Source organism: Toxotes jaculatrix, chromosome 12 (genome assembly GCF_017976425.1).
Source record: "Toxotes jaculatrix isolate fToxJac2 chromosome 12, fToxJac2.pri, whole genome shotgun sequence".
Classification (NCBI taxonomy): domain Eukaryota; kingdom Metazoa; phylum Chordata; class Actinopteri; family Toxotidae; genus Toxotes; species Toxotes jaculatrix.
In genome coordinates, this window is record NC_054405.1 from 15,625,701 (window position 1) to 15,645,811 (window position 20,111).

The 20,111-nt window shown below is 41.2% G+C and overlaps 1 protein-coding gene across 2 annotated transcripts in view; it reads right to left on the reverse strand.

Moving 5' to 3' along the window:
* jade2 (jade family PHD finger 2) overlaps positions 1-20,111 on the reverse strand; it is a 162,390-nt gene that overhangs the window by 126,184 nt on the left and 16,095 nt on the right. For both annotated transcript variants that reach the window (XM_041052405.1, XM_041052404.1), the window contains exons 2-3: positions 14,353-14,416; positions 9,496-9,581 (exon numbers count right to left, since the gene is read on the reverse strand). In XM_041052405.1, coding sequence (XP_040908339.1) covers positions 9,496-9,581; positions 14,353-14,416 — 150 coding nt within the window. The remainder of the gene's footprint in view (positions 1-9,495; positions 9,582-14,352; positions 14,417-20,111) is intronic.

The following is a 20,111-nucleotide window of genomic DNA, read 5'->3' on the forward strand; positions in this document are numbered from 1 at the left end:
TATGACTTGTGAATAGGAGTTGGTCTGCAGAGTCCTAAAATAACACACAAACTTCTCCGCTGGCTTCACATTAACGCCCACAGTAACGCTAAGAAGGTTCTGAGTCATTTTAAGTAGCAACCACTCATCAAAATATCCACTTTCAAAAAGGGAAAAATGCACTGTTAGATACTCCTGCATTAACATATCATCACTGTGATTCTCAGTGTGTTTCAGGGACATATTTTATTTGAAACTATTGTACTTTCACTTTTTTTTTTCGCCCTTCAATCCGTTTTCATTGTCTCCTGCTCCAGTTAGTGACTCACTACATTCACAAGAACGACTCTGTATAACACCCAGAAAATGCACACAAATGTGGTGTTAGATGGAAAAACTGTAAGTGACACATGTTCAGACCTTTAAATAGCTGCACAAATGTTGTGTTGGATGATGATGGTTTTAGTCACTAGCCACTATAACAAACAACAGAGCATAAGATGAATAAAGGTAAGTTCCAGTGCTGTAATGAAATCATTTTCTGTATATGGGCTTTTTACCAAGGAGTTGAGACATTGTGCAGAAGGATAAAGTAAACTGCTCCAGCCACGTGGTCCATCCATAGCATGAGTTTGCTCAACAGCAGCTGTTTGCTCAACAGACCATATTTTACTGTTAAACGAATTATATCACAAAAGAGTAACAGTGTGAAGTTTCATGAAAGTCACGATGTTTCAGAACATCTCTATCTCTCACTGTCCTTGAAAATGTGGTGCTGTGTTTATGTCTGTGTTTGTGCCAGTCAGCAGAGGTAACGCAGAGCTGGCTGCATCAGGGAAGAGATAATCACACACATACGCTTTGAACCGCACAGATGCTGCATTTAAACCTGCTCAGGTGAAACTTCTAAACAACAACTCTGAAGTGCAATCCAGAAAAGACAACAATCACAACAATTAATATTCCAGAGTTTAACTTTTCAGTGCGCCTTATCTTTAGATTTTTGCACCGTGCTTAACTGTTTTCCTTTCACCCTCTTTCACTGACGAGTGAAAGCAGTTTTCTTTTATTTTTATTGTTTAACTTTCTTCCCGTCTCCTTTTTTCCCTCCACAAAATCCATTACAGTTTTTCTGACTCAGTTGTCTATCCCTATTTATTTCTCACATGCAGGACTTGCTTGCCATCTTCATTTCTCCTTCAGTAGATTTCCCCACCCCACAGGGTACAGTATCCAGCCCTTTGAGGTGCTGCCATGAATCTATCACTCATGACTAAGAGGGGAAATATGGGCAACTTTACCCATGAAAGACAAACACACACACACACACACTGACGCACACACTGGTGGATGACTAACTGGAAACAAACAGACACATGAAGAAGACCAATGATACATGCAAAAACAAATGCTCATGGGTGCACAAATATTCACTTCCCTTCCCAGACAGCCACACACACACCATCTGATTATTGTTTATATTTTCCCAAGAAGTTCCCCAGCCAATGCAGTTGGTTTATGAGTCAACCACAAACACCAGAGCTCAGACAAAAAGTATAGCAAGTAAAAAAAAAATTTTTTATTTTAGGCCATAAAGCCCACCTCCAAAACAGCTGACTTCCAACACTCATGAACACTGAACAACTTTCATTTGCTTATTTGTTTTTCATGGTTTCATACTGTTTTACTAAAACTATACAAAACTAGGACTTAAATGTTTTGTTTTGTTTTTTCTAAGTACAGGTGACTAAAAATATCTCACTGATAATATGCAAATCTATTTTCTGGTGAAAATTTTACCAAGTGGACAACAAGCATTAATGGTCAGAGGTAAACAACTATACTGGGATCACATTAGGACATAGAGGGCTGTCCAGATGTCCAGCTAGCAAATACTGGGATGACTTGAAATTAGCACTGCCCTCTAAATATTAATGATTCATATCATCAGCACCCACCCAAGTGGAGCCTCATGTATTCAGTGATATAAATGGAATTTATTTTATTACGTGGCCCTTTGCGTCATCGTCATGCGTCACTAGGTTGAAGGAGCAGCACAAAATGGCGCAATGAGATATAAAGTGTGACGCGTGTGTAGCACTTAGATGTATCACAGATTCAACCCTTTAAGCTACTGGACCAGTTCTAGGCTCTAAGGAGTGGGGTAACGACATAAAAATAAAAATAAAGACAATGAATGAATCTATGTATTTCTCATAATTCCGGGAAAGGTGTACTGACAAAAATTTATGAGCAATAGTTGTGAATAAAATCAAACTGGCAACTCAGAGTCAAATTGGAAAGTCCTGACCTGGGCACAGCCCCGACTTGATATTAGATTATATTTTAATTGCAATTTTTACAGCACAAGCAAAAGGACAATAAGTGATGAGAAAGCTGCAGGGTGTTTTGATTAAATATTATTATGGATTTTTTTTTTGTTTGTTGTCTTTTTTTTTTTTTTTCAGATTTGAGCACCTGGCAGGTGAGCAAGGGGAGCAATACTGGCTGTTTAATACAAGTTGTTGGTTCACTGTGTGCATATGTGCGAGTATGTGTGTGTGTACTCATGTACTCATCACCCGACTGGTATGTGTCGACATGCAAAGCTCTCCACCATCCATCCAAGCTGCTCATCCATTCACTGCACTTGGCACACAGAGTGAGAGAGAGAGTGCGCGTGTGTGTGTGTGTGTGTGTGTGTGTGTGTGTGTGTGTGTGAGAGAGAGAGAGAGAGAGAGAGAGAGAGAGAGAGAGAGAGAGAGAGAGATAGAGAGAGAAACTCTAACACCAACTCCATGCATTCCTGTAGCTGTTTGCATCTGGTTGCCATGGAGTTTCACAGCTGTTTCTAGCAGACCCTAATGAGCTACAGCAGCTGCTCGCCTGCTAGGACACACACGTACATGCTCACACAAATATGAATACACATACATACAGTACACATGGTTGTATCTGTAAACATGATTACTTAACCATTTATACATATGGTCTTGGAAGACCAACAGGATTCCAGAGAATTAGAACGTGTAATGTTGCACAAGGATGCTGGCACTAATAACGATGGGTTCTCACAACAGAGGGTTTCGCCACTTTGACAGTGAACCACCTATAACATCTGCACATCTGGGTGATCTGCCTAGGAACAATTACTCATAGCTTAACATAAAAGTTGTTGAAAACACATGAGAATGCCTCACAGAGCTTGTCAATGCCATGAGGAAATTTTTCAATGTCTTAATTTGATTGCAATAATTCTTCAACAACTGCAAGCAATAAGGAAGAAAAGCATCGGGGGCTATTCAGCAGGCTTGCTGTGTTTTCCATCAGTTGGCTGCTGTTTTGAATTTCAGCACTGAATTCCACGCTTTCAAAACGCTCCCCCATGACTGTTCCCAGGCTCACTGTAAAAACTACTGCACTTTCCGCAGATTACTTGTCATTACTGATATCCACTGGCACCATACAGCGTTAAGCAGATTCGCAATGATTTTTGTTCTTCTTCATCATCTTTTCAACAAAACAAGGTGCTACAATTTCTAATATGACTTAAGAAAAACTGCTAAATACAAACAAGCACAGAGAAACTTGCTGTCTTGGTCAGATAGGTACAACTATTCCTGAAAATTTGGTTATAGGTGCAAACATTAAATACAAGTGTACCAAAAAAAATAATTTTCCTTTCCTAACTTGCTGACAGGTGTCGATTAAAATCATCATTTGTTAATTCATAATCTTAAAAGGGTTCTGGTTTACTTTTGCAGGCCCTGGTAAATGAAGAAGTGCTGCAGCTACCACCTCTAACACACTTTCAACCTTAGTTATTACGGATACAGTTGCATGTACGCACTGCATGCACACTTGACTTGCATCCTCTCACGCATCCACATATACACACTTACTCATAAAGTGCAAATTTGCATGAGTAAACACTGTTGCTCTAGATAGAGCTTCACACCTGCTCATCTTTTTTTTTTGGCAAACCCTGTAAATACCACTTCCTTCCTCCCATGGTGCACCGTGAGTAGCTCCTAATGTCACCTGTTGTTCGACAATCTATATGCTTCGCCAAATAGTAGAGCTCCTTGTTAATGAAGATACGTTTGACTGTGGTTGAAAGATGTCAGCCTCCTTACACCACAGCGCTGAAATGTCCACGAAAGCATCCTCTCTCAAACTAGTAACTTTTACTATTGTTTGATGCCCGGATGCTACTACACAGTCATTTTAGCAAATGCACTACACTATGTGACAAAGGACAGAAACCGAAAGTTCACAGAGAGCAACCATGAAATCAAAAGATCAGGAAAAAAGTCTCTAAAAAGTAAAAGTAACTGAATGAGAGCTGCTTTTGCTTCAGTGCCTTTTCTTTAAGTATCTTCACTAGGCACTTAACACCTACCTGCTCCGCTTCCCAGTCGTGAATACAAGTTCTTTCACATGTTGCACTAATTGCAAGTCACAGCTTTTTGCTAAATTGCCAAGCTGTAAATTGTAAACTGAATAATGTTAGAAATTAGCGCTGAGCTTGTGATATATCTCAGACGATTACAGCCACAGATCATTAGACCCTGATTTTGGCATCAAGACTAATTTTCATGAATCACAGCTGTGGTTTTGGTCTCTTTACTTACAATATAAAACCACTTTTACCCCACTTTTTTTGAGATGTTGAGATTTAGAAAAACCACAAAAATAATTTGGTTCACCCATGTCCCATAATGCACCATTAATGACAATTAACTCATTAATATTTGGATCAAAGCTAATCTACTTTCGGCCAGATGTGGAGGCCTATTATTAAATGTAATTTAATTGTTAAGTGTAGTTGTGCATATGCCATACTCAAAATATGAAAGGCTCCACACAGCCCAACAACAGGTGATGCTCATTAACAATGCTATGCAACTTACAGAGAAGTCATGAAGTCTGGCAGAGTTATGCTTACCTTCTTACATTTTGTCTGGCAGGGCACATTGACAAGAACAGCACTTGTTAGTTGGATTCAAAGAATTTACTTGTGTTTATTTATATACTTCTTCATGCTTTAAATGGCTGATTCGCTGGTTGTTACCTTTGCTGTCATTTTCAAAAGTATTTATATTCTGCAGTTCTGCTGTCACTATCCAATGTGGGATTTAAAACAAAAAGAAAATCACCACACAACACACATCATAAACACCTTCACGTCCACATAGATTACCTGATGACTGGATTGATTTTCAGATTTTAAAAAAACAACCTATCATCAGCAGGAAAAGATTCAAAGGAAACAAGGACTTCGGATATAGACAATCCCTTCTTCCGTGTGTGATGCAACATTTCAGCACCACATGCCTTGAAGAAAACCCCAGACAAGTATGTCTGTATTCATGTTTCTGTCTCAATACAGTGTTACAAGCGCCCTCCAACAAAGGTGTGTGAGTGTGTTAGAGTGTGTGTGTCCTTTTCCCATGTTGCAGGTGTTTTGACAAGTGTCGCACAATCCCCTGGGGGAGAAAAGGGGGATTTCTCTGAAGAAGGGGAGCTTTGCTTTAGTCGGAGGATATGAAGCCAGGAAAAATAAAGTATTTTAGTTACAGTTCAAAAATTATTAACTGAGTGACAGGAAATAAGTTTTGAAGTTATGTCAAAGACACCTATGTATTGTGCTGCAGAGATATCCACTGAAGTTATCTTGGTAACCAGCCAACCCCAGCCCATCCTGTCTCGTAATACCACTTTGCAACTCTAGAGACAATAGTGAGTCACTGTAGCTTCCAGACTCTGTCAGTCCAACACGAGAGGAAGAAGTAGTAACTGCAAGTGGGCTGACCTGAGTTGCAGCCTTCCTCTACTCTTTCCTCAGCTATCCGTCGCATTCCTCAGCCACCACTACATCTTCCCATCTCTCTCTGACTGGGCAGACTGGGAGTGAAATTGTCATCGTCAGCGTAACAGTAATGGTAAAAACACAACCTGCCAGTTACATAATCAGTCTGTGTGGAAAACATTATTCCCCAATCCATGCAAGTTTGGCAACATGTCAACACCTGACTTGTGCTGAGGTTAAATTTATTCAAGATAACATTAGCTCAACATAAGGGTGAGGGTTGAAACTTGGTTGAGAGTGGCTAGTGAGCCAAGTCCTGGAACATGTATGCGGCACTTGTACAAGCACAAAGAGAGGGCGTCTTGATGGATATATTTTGATTGATACCCCCTCTTTGTTTTTGAGCACGAATTTGCCAGTTGGCCAAGTCTCACACATTGCCCCTTTAAGAGAGAGTCCTCTCCTCACTAGTGACTCAGTGCACTTACATTGCAGAGCATTTTTAGAAAGTCAACTTTTTCCTGTAAGTGGCTGTATGTAAGCACAAACTCTCACTCTGATTTTTGACCTCTGTCTTTTTCTTGTTCTCAGCTGCTGCCCTTAAAACATTAACCACAAGACCAAATATGTGCTGTCTGTGTGTGTGTGTACTCTAAATCATAATGACTTCCTGTTTGTCAACTAAATTTTCAAAATCCTAAATCTCTGTCCTCATCTAAAATGAGTTAAAAACAGCTATACAAAAAAAAAAAGGAAGCATTTGATTATGTCCTCCTTCCGCCAAGTAAAGCCCTCTAAACCACTTCTAAGAAAAGTGAAAGCTGGAGTGAAAGACTTGCAAAGGCGCAAATAGAGAAGGCTCATTTTTAGAAAAGAGCTACGCTGTCATTACAAGTCCATAGTGTTTACCATTCGCCACACCTCCCTTAACCAAGGGTGAGTATCATTCCATAAACTTGTCCGCATTGTGAGCCACTGTTCAATTTTCTTCCCAGCAGGGATGCACTGATTCTTCACAGCCTATAGTGTCACCTTTTTTTGACCTTTGCTAATTTTTAAAAAGCACTTAGCCAACGCTTACTACAAACTGCAAAACACAGCAAATATATAGCCCAAACCAAGTTCCAATTCACATTCGAATCTGTGCTAAAACACTACAAAATATAACACGTATTATCAATGAAAGCAGTCTGTTGGTGTTAATGCTAATGTTTTATGGGTGAAAATACTGCAGCCCAGTCCATCAGCAAAGTTAAAAACCGCACTGATAAGGATCATTTGCTAGTGGGCTTTTTCAACCAATGAAACCTGTGGACTTCTATTCTTGCTGATGAAGTAGTTCACCACAAAATGCCACATGTAAATGTGGCATTTGATACTGGTAGTTGTTCCTCTGATCTATCATAGTCTAATTTATCTACTGCTTAGATACAAAGAAAGCCCCTTCTCCCTTTCGATTAGTCAGGTCAAAAAAACTAGATAGATAGATATATAGATATTTTATTCATCCTCTAAGGAAAATTCACAATTTCACTGGATTAGTCTATATCTCGCCTACCCTTTCAAAGCCAAGACTATCTAAACACGCCTGCTTCAGATTAAGTACTGTCAGTAACAGAGGGATGACATTTAATCAGGGTTATGACCTTTGCGCTGTAAAACATACAAGTTGTTGCTGTTGCCTCAGGATACCTCAGACACTGACAGCAGTTACCGACACCTCTGGTTGAAGTGCTGACACGCTGTTTTTGAAGGATTTAACTCTTATACTCTGGCTGAAGGGCAGTTTCTTTGTCACTTCATCAGCATACTGACAGAATATGAGTAACAACGCTACAATCGCTTAATGTACAAGACAGCTAATGTGCTTGTTCCAAAATTTCTCAGTAGGTTCACTTACATGGTAAATGTGCAGAAGGTAAAGTCCCTTGTTTTGGATTAATAAAACCATATGACTACAAACTACAATTGTATAATTGTACAATTAGATGTCTCAACAAAATCCTACAAGTTCTAATCCCAAGTTTAAGTTTGAATTAATCATCATTCATCCATTTACAGGTTCCTTTATTGGACTGAGATGCAAAAACAGCATCAACATCAACAACACATCAAAAACATACAAAACAATCACCAAGTAAGCAAATCCCTGAGAAATGCAAGCACTGAACAGTATGATCTGTCATTTCTCTCCAGCAGCACCAAGACAAACGCCAACAGACTTTATACTAATGAGTTAAGCTCTTCAGTTCAAGTGAAACTCGCAACATTTGACTTCAGATCTTTTCACTAAACCTTTGTCAGATGTCAGCCACCCTTTTTCTTTGTTCCATCTTTCCTGTCACTTACTTCTGGAGAAAAAAAAGCAGAAAAATCGCTGCGAAACATCATCCTTCAGGAAGGAGCCCTGGAGTGAGGCGAGGAGGCAGCGTTATGAAAGGGAACGTGGCCCCTGGCTCTTCAGCTGAGGCCCGGGTCAGAGCACAGAGCTACAGTAGTAATTACTGAGAGACTGATTGCTGACAGGACCTTCCAACAGCCTGTGGTTAACTGGATGGATCTGAGGGGGAGGAAGCTTCAAATGCACAGGCATGACAGATGCTTTGCTGATGACTTGTACTTTGGGGTGGTTCGGGGGTAAGCATGCCATTTTCCTTTACTCATTCTCCTTTGAAAAGTTAAAAAAAAAAAAAAAACCTAAACATTTGTGCTCTTACACTTTAAACAGTTTTTGACATTTTTTAGGATGGCGAGAAATCATAGCAGAGCTGTGAGCAGATTACCCTCTAAAATGGTATTAATTCATTCCGTAAAAGATCTTTGTTTTAAGTGTCTCATTGAACATCTTCAGAATCTGAGAAGTGTTATCCGAGGCTGTTACCTCCTCTCATTTATTTGAAAAAAAAAAAACGCCCGTGCTAATTTTTAAGCGTAGATGTAATTTGTTCCAAATGGCAGATAGTTATTTTTGGAGTGAAACTCTTCAAAACAGAAAGTTGCCCTTAAACAGATTTGAACCCACTTCACTGACGGAGTGGGAGGAATGTGTGATTGTGGCAGGCAAAGCATTGCCACAGCTGGTACAGTGCACCATTTTCCAACAACATTATGCCAGTTTCTTCCTCAGGGTGGTCATTTGAGAGCCCTTGGGAACGTTCATCATGACCATATGGATGCTCCAACCTGGTATTTTAGCGAACCGATCTGTGCCATCCATGAGCCTGGTTGATTTAGCTGTGGTGATGGAGATGGTTGTATTTACACTGGATGGTGTTTGTTCCAGTTAAGAACTGATAGCTGCAGCGGCTGGATCGGGGGGCTTTCACGTAAGATTCGCCAGGAGAATTCAACACTTCAACACTACAGCAATTAGCTCTGCACAAGAAACACTCCAGTACCAACCGAGCTTGTCCAGGAACCACACACCTGACTTCGAGATTTCAAGATGAGCTGCTGGACCTGCTCATTCTGTGATACATTTCAAGAGCAAGGATCATAAAAGATGCAGATCATTCCTGCATTCAGCAGCCCGTACAACCAGACAAAATGTTGGCACCTGACCAACAGCCGCAACAAATATCCTTCACAGGCAGCATTAAAGTGGAGCAAAGCTGTGAGCTTGTAATTGCCAAACAGAGACTGTATTTCATAAAGCACACTGTATCCGCCTGAGTCACTGAATCGAGCTGCCACGCTTAACTTACCTCTGATGGTTTCTTGTGCTGGTGACGGACCCATGTGCTGCTGGTGCCCGTATTCTTGGATGACCTGGACCACGAGGTCACCTGACCTGCAACAATAAAAACAAAACCCAATAATTAACAGTGTAATTAAGAATAACAAACATGTTTTCGTTCTTTTGAGGACCAGAAGAGAAAGCATCAATATTGTCCCGGCAGACAAATCAGCCTCATCACGACACAGTTGTAAAGACAAAGTGTTTCAAATCTTCTGAAGCAAGAACATAAAGCCAACTTGATCTGCCTTTGATTTGTCAAGAATGTGCATTTATGAGCGTATGAATGTTGATTTAAAGTGAGGGAAATGAAGAACAGGGCTCTGGCTGTACATCAGGCTTCATGTACGCAGCGTGTGCTCAAATTCCCTCTAAAGGAAACTTTATTGTCCCACTGGAGAAATTTGTTTTGCAAAGAGGGTTTACAAAACAAACATAGTAAAAACACTGTAGCGGTCGGTTACTTGTTAGAGAGCAAAAAGCTGCTCGTCAAAGGTTCTTAAAAGAGCATGTGATGGGGCTCAAGACTTTTGTAATTTAGACTGATGGAGGTGATTCAAACACTGCAGAGAAGCAATAAAAGAAAGCAGCCAAACAAAAAACCTTCCCCGCGACTTTTCCGACGCCCTGGCAGTACTACCACTGCAAGTCAGGCCTTTAATTGAAGCAGACTGATGATGATCTATTAAGGGGTGTAATAAGTAATGACAGTATAAATAGCATCTTGTTAAGCAGTTAGTCCACTGTGGTCCTTTACAACCTCATTAATACACAACTTAATGGGAATTAACCAGACACAGGAGCCAATATCCCACCTACCGCTTCAATCAGCAGCCCTGTGTGTGTTTTTCTGTGTGTTCCTGTGCCCATGTATGTGAACAGAGGCCATACTGATAAGAAGAGAGGGAACGTGTGTAATTTCATTTATGATGTTCTTCTGTTTTTTTTTTAAATCAAAAAAAAAACAAAAACAACAGCAACAGATATAGCCAAAACCTAATTTTCATCTGTGTTTCACCGTGAAGAAGGCTCTCATTAAAAATTGCATCACATTGGCAATTAAATTACATCACACTGGTATAATGGAAAACACAAATTTGCCAATAGTGTGTAACATAGCACACTGTGACCGTGACTGTATGTGTGTGTGTGTGTCAGTTTGCGCGTGTGCACGAGGGCTGCCTCCCACTCAACATATTTCCCTTGCCACCACAGGAGAACTGCCACCGTGCTAATTTTACTTGTGACGTCTGAACAACTAACAGTGCCGAGGGCAGAACTGCTGTCAGGCTCGTCTTCGAAATTACTGACTCCCGCTCCCCACATACACACACATACACACAATTCACACATGAACATATACTGTATATAGAGCTCCTAACACATACAGTATGTGTTGGCCACATATGCATGCCCACAGTCACGTACACCCACAATTTTGCCCACAATTGCACATACTTTGTTTTCATAGTCTCAATGTCTCTCACAGTTTTATGTACTCATTATTACACATACACACACAAATACACAGACACGCTGCCACGACACAACAGGAAATGTGAATTGACAGCCACGAGTGGGTAACAATTTCAAATTAATCCACCGCTCAGTTCTTCTGAGCGATGGTCTTAAAGTGTACCACCTTACAGACTGTGGTGGGGCACGACGTGTGCGTCTGTGTCTGTGTGTGTGTTTGTGTGTTTGTGTGTGTGTGTGAGAGACCCTGTTAAAGGTAAACTGGAGCAGACAGACTCTAGTCTCTAGCCAATTTCAGAACAGCTGAACACCTATGGGAGATTTTGGAGTGACGTGTTAGACAGCAGCACTCTCCACCACCACCACCACCACCATCAAAACACCACAGAGACTTTGAGAATCTCTGCCAAAACACTCTGAAGCTGTTCCGGTGTGTGTGTGAGTTTGTCCACAAGTCTGTGTGCAGGACTGCTATGTTACGTGCATGTGTGTTGAGTATGAAAGTATTCGGTGGAGCTGTCTGCTAATCTGCTGAACATTTTTGAGTGTACTTATGCATCTGCATTCCACTGTTTTTGTGTGTGTGTGTGTAAGTTACATCCCCACATATGCCCCACATGAGGCAGCTGCACTGCTCCGTCACCGCGGCCAGATAGCCAAATGGGCCACGGCGCAGTTGGAGGTTACCATCATGGCCGTGTGTTAATTAAAAGCCCCGCTTGGTGAGCGGCAGCCAAAATTATCATGGGTATCCTTCAATTAGAAACCTGATAACCTCCAGTCAACAGACGCAGCTGGAGCCCACACAGCACCGGCCAGAGGAAGCTAACAGCTAACAGCTAATTATAAAGCAGACAGTATGGCCTTCAGCACAGGGTGGCTCAGTCAGGTCTGGAAAACAGCCTGTTAAACCTGTTGTAAAATACTTTATACATGCAGACCTGTGACCACATAACAGTTAAACCTGTGCAAGGTCACTTCAACCTCTGGTGGTCCTCCTGCAGTACACAGCTGGATTTTTTTCAAGTTTGAATAACTACATTTCCCATAAGTCATTTCTCTGTAGATCAAAAAAAGGGGTTAGAACATTACACATCGTGACAGTGCACAGTTTTAATTTGAGAAGTGTTTTTAAATCTCCAATGTTTGTCTGAGCGTGCACTGTATGTGACAAATGAATACATCTGTTAAAAAAAATATTACCTTTGCTTTTCTATTACTGAGCAACCATCATGTTGAATTTTCTATTATACTGTAATAGGAATTTTGATTTCTCACCAATTCTAGAGGAAGAAAATCCCAAATGAAAATATTTTATTAAAATGTTTAAAATTTATTTGAGAGTACAGGAAAAAAAAATGTGTCAAAAGACAGCTGAGAATACTTTTTTAGAATATTTCATTTTAGGCACCTAGATGAAGAACAGTGACTTTTTTTGAGGGGGATGCAATAGTGAAAAAAACAATTAATATGCTTGCACACGCCAAAAAAAAAAACAAAAAAAAAACTAGTAGTTCAGTATAGAAATGTACATCCTTTGATAGTTGAAAAAGGCAAATTCAGCCACTTTGCTTTGGTTTCTTATGTTACATAGGATAATACTCTGTTATTCAAGCTAATTTAGACTGAAAATAATATCTGAAACCCTCATCAGTGCAGCAGGGCTTTTAGGGAGACACAAAACCAAAAGTGATGTCCACTTTTGTACTCAACAGTTTGTTTTCTAGCTCACTGATGTACTTAATGTTCTGTCTATGCTGGCCTGACAGTGTCAGGGAAATGGCCAAACAAATATATTTGCTTGTTATTGCAAAAGGCACGCCACAAAATGCCAAGAATTAGTCATGTTGAACTGCCAAAAGCCAAGAAGAATGATGTTTAAAATTAAATTAAAATTGCTAGCTGTCTTCCATGACTAAATCTTCATATTTGGTGGAGAGTGATCAGCTTTGAGAGCCAACTGTGCTTGTGTAACGCTGTGCTGCTATTCAAAGACAGTTTATGATCAGATGATTTTCCAGCACACGCTGCCAGTGACAGAAATGCTGTTAGACTGGCCAGATGTTCCCACCATCATGTGGCGTATCTCTTCATGTCTGTCCGTCTGTCTCAGTGGTCGTTTGAGTCTGTGTCATAACTCTGGGTGGGAAGTGTATCTCCCGATCTATCAGTCGATGCATCCATCATGAAATATCCATTTATCAGACAATCCATCAGATGCATGTTGCACATGTTTAACATTTCCTCCAAAGCATGTGAGGCCAGATTTACTAAGAAAGTGACCCACTGCAAATGCAAAATGTGGGTTTTTCCTAAATTTGCAGCCACAATCTGTGTGTATTAAGAACCTGATTTACTAAGGCAGGAGCTCATTAAGCAGTCGGTTCCCAGACTGCACCTGGGACTGACATCCAGACACAATTTGCAAGTGAAGGAGAGCTCAACCAGCTGAGAAAATAACATAACACAGTACGATCTTCCTAAAGACTTCAGTGCAATTCTACCTGACTGAATCTGCTACTAATAATATAAATCTTTAGGTCTAATTATTATTTTATTGAGCATACTTCACAGGTAATGATAAAGAGATGTAATTAAAAAAAAAAAAAGAAAAGGCAAATTTAAATACAAGCCACAGCAACTGGTGGAGAGGGGGAAGGAGCAGCAGGTACAGCAGCTCAGAGTGCCCCAGCAGATAGTGTGTAAAAACTGATGTGTCACTAGAATACTGAAGTAAATGCAGCCAAACACACAATATAAACAGTCTTAACAAAAGAGAGTGAAGTCGCAGCCTGTGTTGATTTCACAAACACTGATCATCAAGTAACAGAAACCAGAAATCCTGTTCATTTGTTTTCACAAAACAAATACTTAGACACTGTGTTCAGCTCAGTTTCCCCTCGGAGATCAGAGAGATTTTATCTGTTTCTGTCCCATCCATTTGTCAACGTTCTCTTTATTCTGACAGTACAACAGGAACTTTATACACAGGCCAGAGCTGCATATGCATGTGTATATTGTAGCTGTGTTCAAAAAGAGGGACGCATTAATGAGGAGGGCAGAAGGAGAGAAGGACAGTGAGACAGGTGGAGAGTCTATATGGAGAGAGTGAATGTGAGAAATACCCTGCAGGAGTTGACTAAAATCAGGCAGCTCGCTGCACAACAGCAGCAGAGGAACTCACTTTTCTGACACTTTCACCTGGTTTCATGCTTTCTCTCTCTCTCACACACACACACACACACACACATACACATACACACACACACACACACACACACACACACACACACAGACTCTCTTTCTCTCTCCCCCTCCCTCCCATTCCCTGAATCTCCCTCCAACTTACTGTCGGTGGTGTCGGAGTCATTGCTGCTCGTGGAGTATTTTCTCCTCTTCTTCTCGCTCTCCATCTGTCAGGGGGGTGGCAGGGAGGGAGGGAGGGAGGGAGGCAGGCAGGCAGGCAGGGAGAGAGATAGAGAGGGAGGGGGGGAATGGGGGCAAGAGAGAGAGAGAGAGAGAAAAATGACGAGTGAGAAGATGTTCACCATGAAAACACAAGTGTTAATGAAATAATGCGCTGATGGCACCAATCTGTCAGAGCCTCCAGCAGGCAGCCTGCCAGAATAAGCTGACTTGATCACCATTACATATTAGCGCTTCGGACTCGCTGGGAAACTCACAATGATGCAGTTGTTCTGTTTCTTCACATACAGTGGGAGTCCTTGTACAAGTCTACTGTGAACTCATCCTGCATTGGTGCTGTATTCACTGGGAGCTATTGTGCATAAGTCCCATTTTATGCATCTGTTTCAATACTGTAGGTACTTATTTCTTCATTATAACAGATTAAAACCAAAGCAGCACATGGCAAATCAAAACACAATTTTCTCTTAGTCAGCTAATAAGTAAGGAACTTTTGACGCTTCAAGCATTTTCTTGGTGAAAGGACATTAAAAAGCTGCATCGAGGATGAGGACATTTTTATCTAATAGCCTCATAAAACTGTGTGCAAAGTTTTATGTACAGGGTGCAGTGACCTAAAATTCTAAGTATTCCCCCACAAAAAATGCTCTTTTAAACCTTAATTTTTGAGTTTATCTAAACTGTCTTTAATTGAGTTAAATATCAGTGAAGACAGAATAATGTTCTCAACCCATAAAAAAAAAAGCACAATAAAAACTTTCAGCTAAAGTTTTTTAACCACTGGTTGCTCTATGCTACACAATGCAGATTCCTGCCACCTTTCATGCTATTTGACTGACATACAGTCAGTGACAGTGACAAGCCAAGACACACTGATACGTATCAGCAAAAGGCATGGAAGAAGAAGACGTTGTTAGCAACCAAACATGGATGTAAACAGAGCAGGATTTAAAATCTGCTTTGCAAATGTATAATGAGGAAGGAAATGCAGTTGTTGGACCTCAAGGATACACACATTGCGTTCTGGTGAGTAACTCTGAACGTAAACATAACTTTTATTTACAAGATTTACAAGAAAACTTCCACAATATTTTGGTCACACAGCATCTACTGAACCGATTCTCTCACCTTTCATCTCTCATCAATGAGCCTCCATCAGGAAGCAACATACTTAACGCAGCAGGGGCATCAGGAAGACAAGGAAGATGCACAAAGTTAAGAAGTGACAGAAATTTATTTTGACTGAACCGGTAACTGTCTCTGAGGTAACTTGACTGCTTGGCACAAAACACCCTGGTTTACTTGCTTCACTTACAATGAAATGAACCCTGCGTTCAACCTATTTTCCCTGACAACAAGTGTGATGTGTTCAATCCAATTCAATTTCACTTCAGTTCGCAAGTAACAACAGCAGAAAGCTAATTTTACTATGGAGAACGAGTCTCACTTAAAAGACAGAGAGCGAGAGAGGGAAAACTGAAATGAGACGAGGAGTGGCTGCTAATAGGACAACTATTCAGCAGACAGATACTTAATGAGTGTCTCATTCAATTTCATGTCCAGAAAGGGAGAGAGAGAGAGAGAGAGAGAGAGAGAGAGAGAGAGAGAGAGAGAGAGACGTTTAGACTAAATAAACAAAGGAGATGTTATAAGCAAAGAGCAGAGTCAGAGAGACAAAGGAGGGGCATCAGAGAAAGTGTACAGAGTGCGTCAGAGAGAAAAAGAAATAAATCAAACAACTGTTTAAATAACGGAAAAAGCTGTTTTGAAAACATTTATTAATCCATTAAAAGCTGAAACAGCACCCTCTATATTTTCCATCAACACTCTGCTTCACTTTTGATATTACAGAAGCACATGTGAGGCCACACCAGATTTACAAAGAGTAAGACAGACCAGTTATAGAGAAAGTAACAGAGGAAGAAATCAGGCTGAAAGATGAAGGCACAATTAATTTCACTTATTATTATGAGCACCCATTTCACCCCGTTTTCACTAAAACACGAGTCAGCACTTTCAGGTAAGAAAATGAGAGCACCCTGATCAGCACACAACTGAATCCATAGCCAGAAGCGGTGAAAAAATACTTAATGGTCACCTTGTTAATATGATGCAATATTATGATTCAACATGAAATAAATCTTACAAGCAAAAACTCAGGAGCTTTGCTATAAAAGTGTCCCTGACCAGGATTAAAGTGAAAAGAAAAAAAAAAAAAACATCAAGGACACGAAAAGGAAAAAAAAAACCGCCTGTATAGATGTTTAATCTCTTGCCCTTGTAGCTTGAGGCCCAAAAGAAGAAAATATATAGAGTAGCACGAAGAGACAAAAAAGGGGGGGGGCAAAGGTCAAGAGAGTCTGAAATAGAGAGAAATTAAGCAAAAGAGGCAGCGGCAAATAGAGTCAAGAAGTCAAAAAGAGGTTTCAGTGGACTGCAAGACGGAGGCAGGAAAGCCAAAAGAGGAGGAGGTGGGTTGCAACCTTCAGTGCGGGGAACGGAGATTTATGTGGCTGTAAAACCGGGCTATTCCCTCTTATATGGGGCTCTTCCAGAACCCCGGCCTCCCCGCCTGCCCTGCACACACTTAACTACTCTGACATTTATGCTGACAGAAAAACACCGCACTTCTTCGCTCCCTCTGACTATTTCCATTCCCAAGCCCCGCCATCACACTCTCTCCCTCTCTCCTCTTTTCCTCCCCCTTCCAGTCTTCCCTGCCTTACAATAACAGGGAACACAGGGAGTCCGCTGAGTAAGGTTAAGTACATTATTGACTTCCTCAGCCTTGCTCCCTTCTCCCTCTCTCCATCGTTCCACCTCTTCCCATCTGTCTAGCTCTACCTCGTCTTCTTGCCTTTGAGCAGACTGGTTAAGTACATCATTGACTTCCTCCAGCTACGTCTGTCTGACCTCAAGTCTGCACGCTTGGATCCATCGCAGGGTTTCCCCTCGCCTATTAAACTCTCAGGCGACCCACTTAAACCACACTCAGGGTACCAAGGCTTTATTTCTTTTCTTTTTTTTAAAGCAGCCCAGTCATTTCTGTTCCTGACCACCCAAAGGAAAATGTGAACACTAAGAAAAAAAAAAGTGACATAAAATTGTTTTTGAGCATCCTTTTCACAAGCCCTCTAAACGAGCCGTCTGCAGCATTTACATCAACAGAGGAATTTTGCAGCAGGAATTTTCAGACCAACCAACCAGTCAACTGACTGAGCATGAAAAGTTTGGTCAGGAATATTTACTCAGGTGTCTCCCACATACTTTATACCTGTGGCTACAGCTGTAGCAGGGTTATTTCTCACGATTAGTTCAACTGAGCGGGGACACCATCCATCAATGCGACGGCTTTGATTTGTAGCATCAGATGTAAGAAACTCCTTCACCATTTTAAATCAGGTTTATGAAAAGCATTTATCATGAGCTGGGAGGCAGTTTAATGCTCCCAAAATGCTATAAAAATGAGCGTTTCAGTTTGTGAGACAAGAGAGGATCTGCTAGCAATTTTACCTATGCTAGTCCCATGGTAGGTCCAAGGTTAGCACTTGTCTCTTTTCTCCTCTTACAGTGCTTCCAGCTTGGCTAAGAAACTCCATCAAATGCATCTGACAGAGACTGAGGGTGGGAAACCCGTAGAGTCTCTGACTGACTGCGCTACAGGGTTACTGGTTGGTCGGGTGGGCGGTTGTGCCGAGGCGGGGGGGGGCTGAAGAGGAACAGCATGAACCTCACACCCAGCCAAATCATTCCAAGGAAAGTTCCTCACCTAGCACCTAAGGAGGTTTATTAGCATCTCTCGGCCCAGCTGGCAAATGACATGCACAGTGATGACGTAACAATCAAAAGCCAAACCACAGAACAACAACAGCAGTAAGCAGTAACAGGGAAGGGGTAGGAGTTCCAATCTGTGCTGATGGCTCCCAGTAGATTTCATAGAGCAACAGTCAGGCACTGTCAAGTGAAACAGGGCCTTGTCACAAAAGTCACATGTCACAGTAGGAAAAACACGTGCGAAAAATAAAAATCCATGCCAATTATTTCACAACAGGTTTCTGCATTTAACACGTGGTTGACATTTCAGTTTGGAATAAAAACTCGCACTCTTGTCTTCACAAAAGAGGTGAAAAGTTTTTCACACTGATTTATTTATCTGTGTTTGTGGCTAGCTGCTGACATTTGGTTTGCTGACAATGCTAACCAGCCGCCGCTTGGTTAAGCGTGAAAATCCAGAAGTGTATTCCCTGTTGTCTGAAGACAGCCCTCAATGATTCTCCCTATAATTTAGTTAGTTTTTTTTTTTTTGTGTGTGTGTGTGTGTGTGCATTTCTGTGTGTGTGTATTTGTGTGTGTGTGTGCATGACTGTGCTGTTGTTGATGTTTTTAAAACAGCAGTTGGGGAGTAATTTTGATTTTGGTTGCATGGCTGTCCCAGTTTTGGTTCCACTTTCGGTGTTTCAGCTGTAAAGCTGTTCTTCGGTATGCCTGTTATGATAAAAACACTACTTTCAAGCAGTAGCCAAATACTTGCTTGATTGTATGCTTACTCAGAAAGGGAAAATTGGAGTGAATTATAATGATTTGCTCTCTGTACTGCACCGTTTCGTTTGAAATGCTTCCACTTTTCTTGCTGTACTGACCAGAGTGGGAAACCATCACCAGCGACTCGGGCTAATTTTGGCTGCTAAAGTTGTTTAATCTACCAGCCACTTTGACAACACAAAACAATAACTTAGAAGTTTTATTCTTCTGGATAGCTGTGAAATGATTACTGATAATTCTGTTTCTATTACATTTGTTAGCTGTTGGATTTAAAAAAAAAAAAACAACTTTATTAACAACTTTTCTAATTTAAAGACTGCTTGATTAATGTTACACATACATTTCTGGCATTTACTGGCTGGGGTTCGGTGTCTCTGTGACATGAAGCCGTCATGGGGTCTGAACCTGTGATTATAAGCTGGCAGGACAGTCTCTTTTACTTCTTGTCCCGGTGGCAGCCCAGCTTTTCTGAATATGTATGTGAGGGGAGAACTGCCGGCCGGTTAAAGTGAAAGAACTGATGGTAATTGGAAATGTCACTGTATCTCCTTAAAATCCCCTAAATTCCCCCTCCCCTTCTCTCTTGGAGCTGAATCACCTAAGGCACGAGGCAGACTAACAGCCCTGCAACTGCCAAGACAAGTCTCCAAGTTCTTTTTCTCCATCTCTCCATCACTCTGTCTCACTTATTCTTCCCGTCCACCTGCTTTCCTTCTTTTTTCCTTCCACTCTATCCTCACCCTTAGCTTCCAGGTCGACTGCACCTCTCGCTGTCTCTCTTTCTCTCACGCAGAACACACAACCCTGTCTCAATCAGTCCAGTGAACCAGAGCCCAGACTGGAGATTGAGATATTTCTTGTTCTTTGGAGAGATGGAGTGGGTGAAGGAGAGAAGGGAGACGGAAAAGACTTGCAAATGTACATCTTCATCTTAATCAGTCCTGTGAACCAGACTCCAAGTCTGCACTGGGTTGCTTCCTGAGTGAGGACAAAAGGAAAAGAGAGAGAAGAGAAACATACAGAGGGAAGCAGAGGGAGTCGGTGACAGTCTGACCACTGTCTGGCTGAACAGCTACATACGCTACATAAACATCTATCTCTAGAGCCAGAATTCAATCACTTACAGTCACATTTTTTTAT